The sequence below is a fragment of the Pezoporus wallicus genome, unplaced genomic scaffold (assembly GCF_028554395.1).
Source record: "Pezoporus wallicus isolate ANWC-B61680 ecotype Strahan unplaced genomic scaffold, APGP_CSIRO_Pwel_v1 contig_227, whole genome shotgun sequence".
NCBI lineage: Eukaryota > Metazoa > Chordata > Aves > Psittaciformes > Psittacidae > Pezoporus > Pezoporus wallicus.
This window is the reverse complement of record NW_026635704.1, coordinates 16,085,450-16,103,651: the sequence shown is the minus strand read 5'-3', so window position 1 is coordinate 16,103,651 and position 18,202 is coordinate 16,085,450. Positions and strand designations below refer to the sequence as shown.

General features: G+C 37.1%; 1 protein-coding gene across 10 annotated transcripts in view; it reads left to right on the top strand.

Annotated features, from left to right (window-relative positions):
• The window catches only part of ST18 (ST18 C2H2C-type zinc finger transcription factor), a 169,329-nt gene that overhangs the window by 114,959 nt on the left and 36,168 nt on the right, over positions 1-18,202 (top strand). For 9 of the 10 annotated variants that reach the window (XM_057397771.1, XM_057397772.1, XM_057397766.1 and 6 more), the window contains 6 exons: positions 3,730-3,923; positions 8,085-8,882; positions 11,610-11,744; positions 13,491-13,581; positions 15,078-15,182; positions 16,572-16,777. In XM_057397771.1, the coding sequence (XP_057253754.1) occupies positions 3,730-3,923; positions 8,085-8,882; positions 11,610-11,744; positions 13,491-13,581; positions 15,078-15,182; positions 16,572-16,777 (1,529 nt within the window). The remainder of the gene's footprint in view (positions 1-3,729; positions 3,924-8,084; positions 8,883-11,609; positions 11,745-13,490; positions 13,582-15,077; positions 15,183-16,571; positions 16,778-18,202) is intronic. The other variant, XM_057397767.1, reaches the window with a different exon arrangement.

The following is an 18,202-nucleotide window of genomic DNA, read 5'->3' as shown; positions in this document are numbered from 1 at the left end:
TCTGATGCATTGCACTGTGGTGGAGAGTTAATGTACTGTTCTGCCTGTATACTACCACTGTCTGCAAAATATACTTTCAGCAGATGAAAGAACCCAGTAAGTTCCCCCAAAAAGTGTTTAAGTGTGAAATACGTACAAAAGATTTATCAAGATGAACACATGCAACCAGGTTCTATATGTCTTAGACTTTAACCTCTTGGCTCACACTCTGATAAATGACATAAGTCTATTTTTAGTAACTGAGTCATTGAATAAAAAAATAATTGTAAAAAATCTGCTTATTATAGATAGTACCAAAATGATTTATTGCTCATAAAATTTAAGCACAGTTAAACTGGGGGAAAAAAATGCATTGGCTTTAGACTCATAACAAAACGAACTTCTCCTGTTTTATGAGCCTCAGATTACCCAATAACCTTGACAGCTGAATCAGTGTTCCATGACAACAAGCAGGCCATTGATAAATAGCAACAAAACTATTAGACTTTGAATTTAAGAGATGAGTAATAGAGAAGCTAAATTATAGGTTTACCATTTGACAAACTGCAGCTTGACAAATCTGTGCTAACTTACATGAGTGTATGTGTGAATGTACATAAGCAGAAGAGAGCAATAGAAACTTTTAAAGGCAAAGGTGAAATTGACATGCCATGAATGTTAAAAAGGCATAAATATATTCTTTTCCTAGTAGTTAAATTCTCAGTGTCCTTTAGCAAATATTTAATAATATGTGTAAGTACTTAAAAAAGCTATGACTTGTAAAGTTGTTTTTCTGGTTTGATTTTCAGTTTTAATTTTAAGCACTGTAAGGTAGAAAAGAAGGGCTGGCACATGGTACATCTTTAAATTGGTTCTTGCAAACTATAAGAATCCAAGTAAAACTCAAAACCAGCAATCTAAAAGGTCTACAGCAAAAGCAAGAATATATTCTTCTGGAGCTGAGAAATCTCTTCCTGGCCTACGGAGAGCAATTTGCAATTTGTAGATAAAAAAAAAACAAACCTGTGTTTTGTCATTTACCTGTAATCAGAAGATAAGATGTCAGGAATAATTTTACTTTAAGTTGTATCTCATGTATTCACTTATTTCAAAATGGTGGGAACTACAGAGGAGATCTGGGTGAGTTGTTGCTCACATACAGAAAAAGATATAGCTAAGGAGAAGTTAATGCATCAATCTTTCATAGAAGAGAAACTTTCTACCATGAACAACGAGCTCCAACAGTGCATCCAACAGTGATGCAGTAGCTTTTGATTGACTGCTATAAACTGTGGTGGTTACAGTCAAGTGGTGTTATCATTTCCCAGAGCAGATCTGCAGGTGGCAGGTGGCAGCAGCACCCCTCGCACTGGTCTTGACCATGATCTGAAAACATCTGAGTTTGACTGTCTTTCTGCGGTTGTGGTGAAAAACTGATATGCTTCATAGCTGTTATGCTAGCCCACAGTAGTGGATTAAGACATTATGTCACTAGATAAAGACTGTACTTAGGGAGCAAGAATATAGAAATCAACTTACTGGTTTTACTGCATTTTCCCTTGACTGGAAGATACACAATAGTCAGACAAATTGCAGGATTAAAGCTGAAGAGCCAGATGAAGTTCTGTGACCTCTGTTGCACAGGGGGGCATACTAGATGATCTAATTGGATCTTCTGTTTTAAAAATCTATTAATTATGCTTGTGTAAGAAACAGCTGTAGCTTCGTCACAGGGGAATTAAACACTGTAAATTCATCTTGTCCTAAAAGGTCTCACTACTACCAATAGCTACTGGAGGTAAACTTGAAGCTCGACAAATAAATGAGAAAGATCAACAGCAAACCTAAGGAAAGTTTTGGTTGGCAAAAGCAATTGTGTGTGAAAGGTTTAAAACATTTGTAATTTATTCAGTTTTCCTGAAACAGCATGAGTGGTATGAACTGTCACTTCACAAATACAAATCAAGAATCTTTTGATTGTATTTTCTTAGAAATAAATTATGCATATTTGTCCACACTACATCCATCCCTGATTATCTGTTATATAGGCATCATTTCCAACAGGAGGCTTACACCATTGTGATTCTGACCTTTAATATGATATTCATGTTATCCTTTATTCATAAACAGAAACACAGAAATCATAATATATTCAACTACAGCAGGTGCTTAGCAGCCAGCATTTCTAATGCCCACAGCATTTTAGCTTTGAGAAGATCAAGAATATCCAGTATTTAAGATGCATATGGTAGAATTTTAACATTCCTCCTAAAATGCAGATGTTCATATTTCCATGTCCTTCATGTTTGCAATGATGGATAGCCAAAAAGGTGCTTAGCCAAAAATGGGTATTTTTTTTAACAAAAAGCTCAAGTTAGTCATATGCTTTCATCCAAAACAATCAGGACCTGAGCCAATTCAGTGCACATAAGATACCTTGGAAGGATTAATTTATGCTGTTGAGCTTGTAATATGTGTAACCAATAGGAGTTCTCTGCATACATGGATTTTTTGCAAATCTTGCAGCTAAGACAGTGAGCAAAATGCAAAATCCAGCACCTAAGGGTATCATGTAGATTTGTAATACACCCCAGGGGTGCCTAAGGTCGAGAAACCACTGAGTGGATTACACAGATTCATATATGTAGTTTTTTCATCTCTGACAGATATATGAGCACTGTTATTTGTACTACATAAATTTCTTAGTATACTGTGTGCAAGAGAACAATGAGATCATGCCAAGTCGCACAAAAAGGTTATTAAAAAAAAAAAAAATAGTTGAAAGTTCAATCCTCTTTAGTGAGGTGTCGAATGATGCAGCATCTAAATGCCATACAGATCAGCTGCATGGCAGCAAAGGCTTTGCTAAATATCTGTAGAAGAAAATCAATATGCAGATCAAAATATGGATCTTAAATTGGAACTTAAAGTATATAAACTCTGCTAAAAATCTTCCTCTCCAAAATACTGCAGTCTCTTCTCATGGCAGTCATCTGAAAGTTAGGCATCTAGACTGGGTAAGGCATTTCCCAGGGGATGGCTCACCCTGCTTATCACATAGATCTAGTTTTAAGTCAGATGAATAGTCTTCTGAAGGAGCCTTTTTCCAGGTCTATATAGAGATGTGAGAAGAGCTTAAACTGGGTGTTTATGGCTGGTGTTCATTAAATGAAATCAGCACTTGAGACTGAGATTGAAAGAAGGACCCATATTGCAAAATGTTCTGAAGGGACAGTGTTTCACACAGGGTTTCTGCTGTTGAGCTCAAGGTGCATGATTTGATATCCATACTGATGTAAAGGTAATGGAGCCAAAGGCTCAGGATGTTATAGTATAACTGGATTTCTGTTTCTCTGGATTATCCACCCAGGCCACAGTTTTGTTCATCCTTTCCTGGATGTATTTATTTTACTCCAGACCAGGGCTTAGATTAAGCTATGCTTATTTAGCATTAAGAATGATAGGTTATGTGGTTTTTGGTTTTGTCTTCTTCCTCATTCTGCTTTCCTCAAACAGATTTTGGCAGCAGTGAAAAGCAAAGGCACTTGCCTTTGCTCTGCATTTCGAGTACATGAGCTAAAATTAAATATCCACTAACCACAACTTGCTGAATCTGCAAGTGAATCAAAATTTTGTCAGGTCCTAACTTTTAAACATAGAACTAAACTAGAGCAAGGTACTACTTTTTAAACAATTTACCCTTCACTTCTCTATCTTTTTTTCTCTATCTCTGGCTACTGATCATTGCAGTGCCTACAAATGCTCCATGGCTAAGAAGAGAAAAGCCGAAGAACTGATATCAGGCGTTCCCGTCAACAAAAGGAAGTCCCTGTTAATGAAACCCCGCCACTACAGCCCCAGCTTGGAATGCAAAGAAGAAAATGAAGACAGGACTGGTTTGCAGGAAGAGATCAGTGTCCCTGAAAACAGCTCAACTCCAGGTAGTCGTGCAGTATGTCTCTGCTTGAAGCTGAATTCCACAGGAAGGGAGATAAGGAATAGTATTTTCAAAGAGTATGTGGAAAGTATTTGGTTGCTAACAGAGTTGGAATGGTGCATTTCTGTCTAGCCTTAATCATCGTACTTCAGATTATTTTGCACAATAACTCCTCCTGGGATCTAGTAAACACTTTGTAGGTCACACAGAGACAACTACTGCAGCAGGTCAGATATGGAGCAACATCTGCTTCTCCACTAGCTCTGTGAAAGAACAAGGTTCAGCCCACCACTTGGAAAAACACATTTATGAAGAGCAGATTTTCACTGGAATACTTAGAGCTCTTAGGAAGAAAAAAACAAAACAAAACAAACAAAACTCAAAAAACCCTGCTTAGCAAAACGTTGACTTAACATTTAGGAAAGCAATTTCATGCGGGTGACTGCTGTGTGTGTTCTGTTTAACACGATTATTAGACTCAGCACTTTTATACTTATTCCTACTCTGCTAAGCCAAACATGTCCAATAGTTTATAGAAACTTCTACAACATGTATAATGGAAAATATGTAAGAGAATGGGGAGACAGAAAGTTATAACTACAGTATGTATTTATTGCTCTTTCTTTCTATGTTCAGATATATTCAAGATGAACAAAAAAATATCAAACTAAATTGGTTGTCACATATTGGTTTAAGATGTCCTGCACAAGTCATTAATCAGGCAAGTGAGAAGCTATCAGTGGAATATCTTCTGGTTTGTTTTAATGGCAGGTGTCACCAGTAGATAGCAAATATCAAGATAAAAGCAATGTGATCTGGCACTGGGAAATCAGTAATCACAGATTATATGAAAACAGAATGAATTTATATTCCTCTCAGTTGCTGGTTGCTATGGGAGTTTAAAGGTAATATATTTCCCCCTCAGCTTCTTCTTAGGAAGTATTTTGGAAAGATGTGCTGCTTAATAATTTCATTTAGGCTCCCTTTCCCACAAAAGCTTGGGCCAGATGACCTTTTGAGATCCCTGGGCTGTTCAATGATTCTGTGAGGAACTGAGATTAGGGATTTATATCTTTATCCACTCAAAATAAAATTTCCTTAAAACCAACCCAAAACAAACTTTATACATATGAACATTATAAAACACAGAGAAGAAGTCTCTCTTTCAAATTAGAGAGTCAAATCCTGGTTTTACTGAAATAAGTGGGTGTATCATTTCTATACTGCTGAGATTTTATTTAGTTGTCACTTGTAAATTTTTCAGGGGTCTGAACAACATCAGTGTGAAAGCCTAGAAGGGAGCTCCTTCTTTAAACAGAACATTAATTAACAAGGTGATACCCAATGCTCCTTTTGGGTGACTAAATCTTTTATTTTTTTTTTTTGGGGGGGGGGGAGTGTTGGGGTGGTCGTCATATTTTTTTATTTTTTTAGATATATAGATTTTAGCTAGTTTTTCTTTTATTGATTCAGCCTGCTTCCTGGCCATCCAGAGCCAGGAACTCAGTAATGTGTTCATTTTATCCCGTGTCTGTCCTCTGCACAGCTTAAAGAACTTTGTGAAGGAAAGGTACTATGATGAGTGTAAAGGCAGAACTTGTGCCATTTACAGATGAACATAAGTTATTTAACTAGTTCTGTTTTTAAAAAAGGGCAAATGTTGGGCCAGATTCATTGACATAAATGTTGGGGAACCTTGTTTGCACAAAGGCTTTCAGTCAAAATTAAAAAGACACATGAATTCAAAATGATTTATTTGATACCAGTGAGATTTCTCCAAACCTGCTTGTGTCAGTGATAATACAACTTATCCATTTTGCAGTAATTTTCCAGCTACAAAACAAATTTCATTTAAAGCATACAGCTGATCTGGGAAGGTGAGTTTATTTGTAATTTTTCAGTGTAATATTGCTCATTTTATTATGCACTCATGACTCTTGTCTGTTGATCAGTTAATGCTGATCCAGTACATGGATTGATGCAACTGTAAACCAAGCTGAGTTTTGGTTATTTTTTAAGTAAATTTACAGCCTGTAGAAGTGAAAAGCAAAGCTGGGACAGCTGAACCATTAAGACTGGTTCAATAACAAATTTGTAAACACAGCATTTAAAAATCACTGATTATTAAAGGAGTAAAACTCTCTTATCGTGCATTTATATTGCATTTGCCTCACAAAGATAACTGAGAAGACCTGTTACTGTTGCCAACTTTTGTTTGGGTTGTTTCCTTTGGAAGGGTGGGAGATTTCTTTTACAATTAGAACTTCTTACTTTTTCAAATGACCCACTGGTGGGATTCTGTTATTTTCCAAACGGCAGAAGAGAAAATAATAGAAACCCATCAGACTAAAGTTGGTTATAGAGCCAAATCATCTTTCTTACTTGCTGAGACATGAAAAGACAGCAGTTTTCTTTATTCAGAATACTGCAATGTGTGTGGTACTAGACCAGCTGCTAAAAAGTTACACCAAGGTTTACAGACATTATATTTAAACATAACTTTACGTACACAGTGCACAAGGCCACGTCTCCCTGCATGAGTCCAATTTTCTGAAGAAGAATAAGAATTAATCAATATTTTCTTTTAACATATAACAAACAGTTGAACCAAACAATTATGTAAACTGGAAATGACCCAAAATGCTAACAGTTTGGCAGCAGTAAAGTGAAATGCATTGTGGTGCACATGTGCATTTTTGTCCCCCTTTTCCCCTCCACAATAATCTGCACTTAATAGGAATATTTTAAACTATGTAGCTAAGCAACAGAGGTAATTGTTGCTTTCTAGAGCTTTTGTTAGGCACTCTAACACAGCCCAAATATGCATAATTAGGTATAATGTCTATAAATCATTATTGTACACATGTGGGTAGTTAAGTGGATTGAGAGAATAGTTCAATGAATTGGACATATTCACTGAAAATGCTTTTTATTTGTTTTCTGCAGTTCATAATACTTTAAAATTATCATAACCCTTTACACTTTCTCTTAATAGCTCACTGTGTTACTGAGAGAAACTTCATTTGCATTTTAGACTATGCTTAATTTATTATTTAAACCTGGAGTTCTTCAGATTCAGGAGAGGACAGGCACATCTTATGAAATAGTCTGTGCTTGTTTATTCATCCTCCTTTCTAGGAAGTAAAATGTTAAATTTTTCAGTTTATGTTGAATAGATCCCAACAAAAGAATGTACCCTATAATCAGCATTATTGAAGGGGCTAGTGTTGTGACTAAATTCTTCCCTTCATCCAAAAATGCTTTTAGTTACTATGGCAATATTTACTTGATCCTGGCAAACCAGTGTTGATTTTAGAGAGATAATTGCCAGAAAGGAAGATGATGGAGATGTATTTTTGAGTGTCCTTGTCAGAGGAAATGTTTATAAAAAATTAAATGAGATACAAAAGGCGTATTGTCTTCTTCACCGACAGCCTCTCTTATATGCAGCCTCTATTACCTGCTGGCTGCTGCTTTTCTTCTGAAGAAAGATGTTGATAAAGACAGGATGCACTTCAGTGGTGTCTTTAACAAGTCCTTTATGAGTCTGTACATAACAACCATTTCTGTTTGCCTGTGCATGACCTGATCTATCACTTAATGTGGCAACTGCAATGGTGACCAGGAGTTTGCCTTTTGTGAAGCACTGAGTTTTTTTTTCCATCAAGGTCTTTCATGGGATTTGGGGTGACTGGGAAAGTAATTAGGATATATTATGAGAAAATATTTGGGAATCTTAGATGAAAGAAAAGTGAAAATAGATCAGAGAAATTTTAAAATGGAGGTGCGTGTGTGCATGTATATATGCATACAGTATATAGATTGTGTATATTTATATCTATATATGGCACATCATACTTATATAAATGTGCATGAATGTGCATGACTTTAAAGGTAATGTATGTCTTCAACATCAGTGAAAAATAGCAACGTATTTCTTTCTCATATAGCTTTGAAGTTATAATATAAAGTAGACATAAACTTAGAAGGGCTTTTCGTGATACTACAAGCAGTCATTTCAAACGCAGCCTTGGTGTGAATTCTGTCATTTCACATTACCTCTGAGTAAAGAAATGATGACTGGTAAGTAAGTATCTTCATATCACTTCAACAAGATACAAAAAGCAGTTATCCTTATCTATTTTTCTCTTGCCTTTTTCTCATGCAGAAGAAAGTGCTCCAAAATCATCTGAGGAAACCCCTCATTCGGGTGAGCAAGAAAATTCCAGTCAAAGAAAAGATAACTACTCCAGCTATCAAGAATCCATGGCCAAATCTTTGATGAAAGTGGGAAAATTAGCAAAAGATGCACCTAGTCAAAGAGTGGGAGAAAATCTAAATGATAGTGGCATTCAATCCTTAAAAACAGAAAGTGATGACACTGATGAATGTTACATGATTAACTCAACTGAAGGAAAGGAAAAGACTGTCATTTCTGACTCAAAATACTGTTCATCTGAGGAAAATGAAAGTAACTCTGAAATTATGGACAATGAGTGGGACAGCTCCTCGAATTTCTCAGAAGAAACTAGTGTAAAGCTCCATGTAACTCAGAAGTATATTGTAGAGTGTAATCAACCTAACATCCTGGAAGTCCCAGAAATTAAGAAGGAAGAGGTAGAATTTGGCCTTTGTGAAACACTTTGTAACTCAGAAACAGAGCTAAGAACATCCCAGGAGTCTCACCCAGATCCTTTCGAGAAGAGAATTCAGAATCCCTTCCCTGAAAGTGAAGAAGACGACAACGAGTGCCTGTCAGAAACCACAGACGTGTCGGTTGAGCTGGACAAAACAAAAGGGAACTTGAGTTTGCTAGAACAAGCAATTGCTCTGCAGGCAGAGCAAGGGCATGTGTTTCACAGCACGTACAAGGAACTGGATAGGTTTCTTCTGGAGCATCTAGCGGGGGAAAGGAGACAAACCAAAGTTATTGACATTGGTGGGAGACAGATATACAGCAACAAACGTAAGGAAGGATTTTTGGCTGTTCTTACTGGCTTAGAGCATTTATCCTGTGACTGATAGAGGTTTCTGAGCTGGGGTTTATAACAACAGTAAAGAATCTGGAATTTAGCTGCTAATTTTGTTAATTATGTACCTTCATACTAGTGCCTTATATCTAACCTGGTTAAACGGTAGGTACTTGGCTTTCTGCCAAACCACTATGTGAAATGATCAGTAATGGGTACTAAAAGGGCTGTGTAGCTGGCACTGACACTCCTTCTCCTCCTTTTCCTCCTCCTCAGCCTTCTCCTCCATAGGGCACCTCCTAAATTTCAGCAGCCAAAAGAGAAGGCATTAAAAGATGATTAAGGAAAGGTTAGGGTGAAAAATTGGCCTCTTCCATACATACCACCTAATTCCTAAGCCATGTTTTTTACTGAGTTCAGCCTACGTCACGTATCAACACTGCATTTTTCTACAGCCAGCATTTCTGAGCCAGGAAAGCACAAGCCATGCTCTTCTGCCTCACTCACCATCAGCAGAATTACCAGTAAGTTACAAAATCTTCATTTTTTCTGATGGTTTGTGGCATCCTACCAAGATGTAGGAGCATTGCTCCATTTGTGGTACTTTATCAGGCTTCCAGAAATGGAGATTTAAAAGATTTAGGTTTGATATGTAAACCAGGCTGTCTTGCATGAAACTCCTCAATTGAGGATAATTACAGAACATCAGGAGATGTCACTTTATAAGCACACTCTCTGCTGTGGTGACTACATTCATCTGTCCTTTGACTTTTTGTTTTGGGCTTTCAAATATACTGAGGTCACCCCAGAATTGCTGCAATTTCTGCTTTTGATAAATGATTTTTGTTTCTAGTGTTACTTTAGAGTAGTCCCTGTGGCCATGGCATATATTATAGTAGTTTTGTTATCCAAAGCGTTTAGTGTATAACTGACTAGTTTTTCTAGGAGTTGCAACTGTAAAATATTACCTGTGGTATTTGGGAGGAATATGCATGCATCAAATTTTTCTGTCTCAAGCAGTATTTTCATTAGCATGTCTAAACTTGTGCATGCATGGTATTAATCTACCTCCTTGCTAAAGTACATGCACCTTTATTTGCTCATATGACTGTGATATATGCAGGAATTTTATAGATACCTCTTCTTATCCTGAGACCTGCTGTGCTCACCAGGTTCACATTGGTGTCAATGTGACTTTCTCACAGCACACATAGGAAGGAACAGCGGTGGTAAGCATGGCAGAACCTGGCCATGTTATTATTAAATGTAGTTTGCAAGCGAATTAAGAGGTAACAGTCTTGTAGGAACAAACTCAGCTTTGTTCATGTTGTATAAACAACACATGTTTTTAGTCAAAGTAGCATCAGGCACATAATTTTTCCACTTTACATAGTAAACTAGGCTTTATTTCTAAAATACCCACCACTGAACCCCTCAGCTCTTGCTTTTCTTTCTTAGGTGCTACATCAGCAGAACATGGCTTAAGTTGACATTTTTCCATTTTTTAATGATAAACCTTTCCAATCAGTGGTGGAAAATTTAAATCGTATTTCAGGGTCTCTCTTTAGTTCCTATCCACTATTGCAGCACTTCCATTTGCAGTGATTCTAAAAAGCATATACTCTCCTGTTGATGCCTAGACTACTTTCTTTCCTCCCTACTAATTTTTTTCTTTCTTTTTTTACCTAAAAACTTGCCAGGAAGTTTAACCCTCAGCTGTCTCTGGTGATCCTGTCTCTGAGCAAGTCCTACCTCACAGTCCAACAAAATGAGCTTGAAGGAGGCTGCTCTCTGTGCTGGCTACAGCTGTTTTCTCCCCTGGTGCAGAATGCTGTTGGCAGCCAATCACAGAGCTAAAACCATCCTCAGCAATTTATGCAGCCACTTCTTCCAGATTTCTCACAAGAGAATTTCTGGACCAGAATTCATTCCTATCTCGCCCAGACTCTTAATCCTGCATTGGATGTCAAATAAAGGCTTTCTGACCAGTGCTTCTTGCACAATTCTAGGTGTTTGAAATAAAAATTGGGAATGCACCGTGGCCATTACAGAGTGGTAGCTGAGGGGCTGGGCTGAGACCTCGCCTTTGAAAGGGTATCGGCTGCTCCATGTTTTCACTGTCATTGTGGGCTGCTCCACAAAGCAACATTGCCATGTGTACCGGAGGGAGCTGCTTGCCTTGCCTCTCAAATGTAAAGTGGCATGTATTCAGTTTCCTAACAAAGAACCTACAGCCTAGAGATCTGCGATATTTAAGGAATGGCTTCTGGTTGAAATGCTTTTTGTTTGTTTATTTGTTTCATACCTCAGCTTTTATTTGGTTGTCCCAGCTTCCCAGAGTCTGACATTAACAGAGTAAAAGATTGTTTCTGCTTTTTTTATTTATCCCTTTATAGATCTTGCTGTTGGCTGATGATGCAAGTTTTCTGGCTTATTGGATTGTGGCTTCTGTCCTGTTTGAGGCACTGAATGGAATAAATGACACTGCAATCCTACTGCTCTACAGTTTAGCACATAACTGGCATATTGGGAGGGGGGAGCCATTGTTCAAAAGACACTGTGAAAACCTAAAATGATGCTTAAATCACATATGTCTCTGTTAAAACTCTGTGTAGGAATTACATCTGAAGTACAAAATAGAGGGTATCACGCTGATAGGGTCGCTCAGCTGAGTGCAGACAGCGGCTAAAACCAAACAAAAACTTTATCTGATTTCTCTGCAGATTCACCCAGGCCCGAAAAGAGAGAAACCAAATGTCCCATCCCAGGATGTGATGGCACAGGGCACGTGACTGGGCTGTACCCTCACCACCGCAGTCTCTCAGGCTGTCCACATAAAGTTAGAGTGCCACTAGAAAGTGAGTATCATCACCCTGCAGTCCAGAATTAACAACTGGATCTGGCCTCATATTGTGGGTAGTATGTGCTCATGCTGGAGAAGAAACTCACTTTTTCTGGGTGATATTGTAGAGAAGACATCACCCCTTCTTTGCTGTCCAGGCCTTAGTTACAGTCCTACTTCTCACACTTGTGAAGCTGAAATACTCCTTAGCAGCAGAGCATTTCAAACAGCAGTAGGTTCCTCAGATGGCCTGGGAAGAAGAATACTAGAGTCTAACTATCTTCACTCTGCCAGCAGACCTGTTTACTGTAGTGTCATGGCTCTTCAAGATCTTGCTTGCCCATGCTTTTGCTAAGGTTTGCCCACAGAAATCATGGGCTTGTTTTAGAGCTGCTGATTTTCATTGCCAATAAGTGATACGCCTGGGCATGCTTATTCAGAGATATTTCCAGTGTCCCCCTTACCATTGAGCTCAAAAAGGTTACTTCCATCAGTACATTCCAGCGTCTGTCCACAGCACGTCCCTCCTGTACGACTGTGTTGTGCTAACCCTTTTTTTGTCCAGTCTAGACTGTTTCCCTACTTATTTTTAACTGTGCTGATCTGATTACATTGGTTTGTGTGTGCGTGTAATCCTGTGATGTGATACAATGAAATGCTGCATAATAAGCCAAAACCTAATGCGAAACTATTTGTTTAAACAATCTAGTTAGTCAGATTTTTTTGTTTGTTTGTTTTGTGGTGACATGCATAACAGCAAATTAAAAGGATACTTGTGCTTTACCAATGTCCTTGCCCTAAGTGTAGCTCTGTCTGTTTTTAAATCTGATAGTAAACTGTATTTATGGGAACACTGGCTGAGTTAAACAGGCTTCTGCATTTGGAAGAACTTAACAGCATTAGCTTTCTAAAAAGTTAAAATTAACAGGTCTTTGTTAATTATTGTACTTCCAATCAGTGTTCTGCTGATTGAAAAACCCCAAAACATTGTAATTTTGTTTCTAGCAAAACAAACCAGTCAACTGAACAGTCAGCTTTTTTGAAGCACTGTGCACCCAAAGGGGTAACACAGTACTGAAGTCATGAAGGCAGACATACAAGAAATTATTCTGTTTAACACAGTTGTACATCTCAGTCTTAGTAAAGATGAGCCATACCAAAGGGCATAAGAAATGTACATGCAAGAAGTTGTAACCACAGCTGATAGCATAAGCCGCTGCTTGGGAGCATGACCAACTCGTATAAAGTAGTTTCAGCACAGCTCAGATGATCAGAAGGTATCAGGATATACTCATATCAGATCGTCTTTCTCATTTGTGAGGCATAAAAAGCCTCCTGTATCTGAAAGGTCATCGTCCTGAGCAAGAGGGTCTGCAGCTATATGTAGCATGACTGTGTGGCCCAGGGCTAATCTATCACACTCCTTTTCTAGTTGTCTGTGTTAGTTGTATATAAATCAGAAGGCAAAGAGCTTCATGATGCAACATCCTTGCTAACTTCCACCTTTATTCTTTTAAAGTCCCCAGAAACAATGATATGCATGTGGAATGCCACATTACAGTAATATAGGGTTAAACTGGTATGTGCTGGAGGCACCAGCTGTGCTGTGTTGTAGGTTCTTCGCTTCTCCTTTTCTTTCGTGATTAAATGGGGCAGAATTGAGAATCTGAGTCCAAAGAAAAGTTTATTTTTTTCAATATATGTATTTTTAATTGATGCATGTTATTATTATTTTTTTTTCCCTTCCCTTATTCTTGTTTAGTTCTTGCCATGCACGAAAATGTTTTAAAGTGCCCCACCCCAGGATGCACTGGAAGAGGACATGTCAACAGCAATCGCAACACACACAGAAGGTAGAAAAGTTCCTGTCCACTTAAAATATAACATGTTCTGGGGAGTAAACCAATGGGCACATCTTGGAATTAGATGTTGTGTAACTACACTACAGAATGCGTATGAAATGCAAGGGAAGCCTGTATTATTTATAACCAAATAATCGTGTTTAATTTCATTGCATAAAAAATGGCTGCAGCAATGAGGATGATAAATTCCATTAGTATTTTTCACAGATGAGATTTCAAGCTACAATTTCATCACAGTCTTCACAGTGAAACATCATCATGTACAAGGGCTAGGAATGAAATTATTATTGCTACAACTGGAAAATGGATTGGAAATCAAAACTTCTTCATTCTGCATCACATACATGGTAGCCCTTTGCAGGAACTTCCCAACAAGACGCATTGCATTTTAGCAAAACAGAAAATTTTAAGTGGAATATTTTAGAATTGTTTTAAAAACTACCTCCATTTATTACCCTCAGGAATGTCATCTTCTCACTTCGAACACTCCTGTTTAACTTGCTTCCTGCAAGGATAAAGTAAAATTGAGAAAAGCCTTCCAGACAGGCAGCTGAGGAACCACAGCTGGGCTGCAGGTGAGGCAGAGAGCCGATACGCTCTGTCTTCAGCAAGCCACTGCTGTTGGCATGACTCTTGTCAGTACAGCTTTCTGCTGGAAGCCAGCAATCTAAAACATTCCATCAGTGCTTCTTGAAAAATATAATGTCAGTCTTGCAATTAAACTTGAGACATAAATATTTCAAAACCAGCTTTCTTTGTTGAACTGATTTTTTGTGGGATTTGCTTTTTTTTTTGATGCTCATTGACTGCTGTTATTGTGTGAGTGTACCAAAACCAAGGATTATCATATTATGTTACTGTCTTTAATACAAGAAGTTAGTCTTTAACAGAGAGATTACAAACTCAGATCAAAGAATAAATAAGGAATATTTTTTCACTGTGTTTCCTGTCATCTTTGCAGCACATCAGCTGTATCATAAGCAACTCAAGAATAGGAAAAGAAAACGTTCTAATCTAATAAAGCAAATACAAAAAAAAAGCAAGCACAACTTGAAATGGCAAAATGTGTTATTTGGCAACAGTTGCTCATATACCCCTATTTTTTTTTCCCAAATTCACTTTCCTTTTAGTCAGCAGGAGGCTTATATGCATGGCTTAGCTGACAAAGTAAATGTCATTTATCAAAAAATTTACCAGTGACTTGCTAGCCACAAAACATCAAAGCCAAACTGTAGAAAACTCCTACATGATTCAGTTTCCAGATACATCACCTCAAATATAGAGATTTTACATCCTTTGCATTAAGGATTGCAAAACATACAAATCTGGGCTACAGTAGCAGCAGCTTCCATTGACACACAGGGCACCAGAAAAGTTCAATGTCAGTGGGTTCCACAGCACATATTTCCTTTACTTAAGATTTTATTTTAACATGTGTTTGGGTTTTTTTCCTTCTTTTTTCTTTTCTTCACTTTGCTTTTAAACAGCCTTTCTGGTTGTCCAATCGCTGCAGCTGAAAAGTTGGCAATGTCACAGGAAAAGAGCCAGCTTGATTCTCCAAAAGCTGGGCAGTGCCACGATCAGACTCACAGGTAGGAACTCTCAAAAACTAGTCTATCCAAAGTATTTCTGCACAAATTCTGTTGATCAGACCTCAGTCTTTTTCCCGTTTCAGATTTCAGCTGCAGGAAGTAGCTTGGTTTTCCAAGATGAAGCTCTCTAAAGCTAAATAACTTTCTGTATCTCAAAATTCACCAGCAGTTTTCTGCTGGTTCTTGTGCGTGTGGCTGGCATTAAAGACCATGAATCTTTTCAAAAACAATCAAATCTGGTGTACTAAATCTTACTTTAACACACATAGCCTACTTAATGGTTCTCAAATGTCTTTCTTTTGCAAACCAAATTTCTCATCTTGCTGAAATGTTTTAAGTAATTTTCAAGAAGTGTTCCTTGACCACAATATTGTGGCCACTGAAACTTGATTAAAGATCGCTTTGACCTTACTAAACTTTTAGCAGCTGAGTCTTCATCTATTTTGTGATCCTTTTTGGAGGTATCTTCCAGTGATCCCATAAGTAGAATGTTACCTGAAAGGGTTGAGAACTCTGCTCGTTCTGTTTCCTTACCATTAAATAATTCATATTTTGAGCTTCTTTATTTTAAGTTTATTGGTTTAATTAGTTTAATTTATTTTTCATATAATGGCATCAAAAAGAGGAAACATTTTTTATTGCAATTGTGTTTTGTTTGAGAGTTATATGGACCCTACAGACATGCATAATTTGCACATCATTGGCACCACAACCATTACAACCTATTATATTCAGGTCTATTTAGGGACACTTTAATTTGTGGATTATTGACATGATCAGCTCTAATGGTTCCTTCAGAGCCATTACAGAATATTATGTCCATGTGTCTGCCAACTGCACGTGCCTTAACTCTACATATGAAAAGTCCTTAGGAAATTACTAAAGACAAGTAGTTACTGAACAGTAGCTAAATGAAATAACACACCATCTATCATCTGTTCCTCCCAAATAACAGAAGCAATTATTTTGGATCATCTTATGTTATATTTATACCATACTCCTTCACAGTAAAGTGGGAACAACGGTGATCCATAAATCCACAAGTCCTTTGCCTAGTAAAAATACAGACAATTTTTAGAAATAAAGGAAACACCATGCTGTAGTAGTAATCTAGAAGTATCTTTGTTGTAAGTAGCCTACATTATTACTAAAGTGTACTAGACTTTTTTATGTCCTCAGCTTTGAACTTTTATAAAGTCAAAATACTCTTTAACCCCTAGGTCAGCCACCACATGTACGTTATTTGTTTCTTATATACACCTACCATTAAGTTTTACATGCAACAATACACTTTCTGATGCTGAGATGCAACTGTATCCTATTTTACAAGAAAGGGCTAATTAAAGATATTCTTGTCTTTCTCATCCATTCTTTTCCTCCTCTCTGCAGGGTAAATTTAGCAAAGCAGCCTGAGGTACCTCAGTACAATTACAGAACTTCACAGTCAGTCACCTCCTCCAGAGCCACTCTGGCGAAAGAACAGGAGAAATTTGGGAAAGTACCATTTGATTATGCCAGCTTTGATGCACAAGTCTTCGGCAAACGCACAACAGCACCTGCCGCACAAGGACGGAAAACACCCCAGTTCCTTGAATGTAAGCTTGAAAATCCATTATCTCTTGGAAAATGGGCAAACTTTTAATGACATTTTTGTTGTCATTGTTTGGTTTGCTTTCAAATGTCTAGAATTCAAAAAATCTCAGTAGGTATCATATGTAACCACTTGTGGCCACAATGCTAAATGTAATCACTTGTTTGTTAAATATAGAATGCTAGAATGGCAAGTATCATCACTAGAAGGTTTACTTTTTTGATGTTAATTTTAAAAACAATTATCAGGGAAAAAAAGTACTAAAAAGAAATAGTTTATGTCATATCTAATACCTTCTTCCTTGACTAAATTGTGATAACTTTATGTGATTGATAAGATGCTGCCATGAATGTGTCCTATGGAATGTGTCTGCACAACACATAATGAGATGTAGTACAAAGAAATCCAAGTTAGGTTTTAAAGGCATTTCAAATATGTTTTAGGTGCATCCATACAGGTATTATTTCTCCTAGATGACCATGCACCTTGGCTGCATTTCTTCCAGGCCTGGATTGAATTAATTTTAAAATTTCATATTTCTGTACCACATCATATTTGTATTGCAGACATATTCAATGCATGAAATTGTCACCAAGTTTCTTCTGCTTGCATCACTTACAAATTTGCTGAGGTACTACTCTGTACAAATGAGATACCATGGTGTGAACACTGAATACTTATTGCAGATGTTATTCATTATCTGCATGGGAAACTTCAGCAAGATTCTGTCATTGTATTGACCATTATAAAACACTTTTTAGTTCAGAGAAACAAAGGATTCTGTTGCCATGAGGGAAATGGGAAAAAAGTGTTTCATTGCACTGTATTTGTGTTCAGAAGAAAATAGATCCAAAACAATGTGACAAAAGACACTTTAGTTGTTTTTTCTTTTGTTCATGACAAAAAAATTTCATAAAGAGAAGCAAAAAGGAAAACCAAATTGCATCACACTTATCCCATCAAAGGAGAACATTTATAGGTGAACAGAAAAGCAGAAAATTATGTATACGTATATATAATTAATATAATTAGTACAATATAATTAATGCAATTAATACAATAGGCTTCTAATTCAATATAATATTATATATGGTTTATATATTTATAAAATTTATATATCTATATATTTCTTAGTGTATCTGTCCAAGAAAACACACACACACACACACACACACACACACATATATGTTTGTAGGCATCTATGTGTTTCCGTGTATACGCAAATACCCTCTTTAAAATTGCAAATGAAAAGTAGATATTTATCTGGTGTGGAAAATAGGCTTGTTCAGATGAAAGTAAATATGTGCATTGCCCCTTTCTTGGGTGGTAGATTTTCCAATTTTGTTTGTAAAATTGAATATCCTCTATTAGCTGTCTCTTTGCACAGATGTATGACTATTTCACAGGTTCATTTCAAGGAAAAAAATGA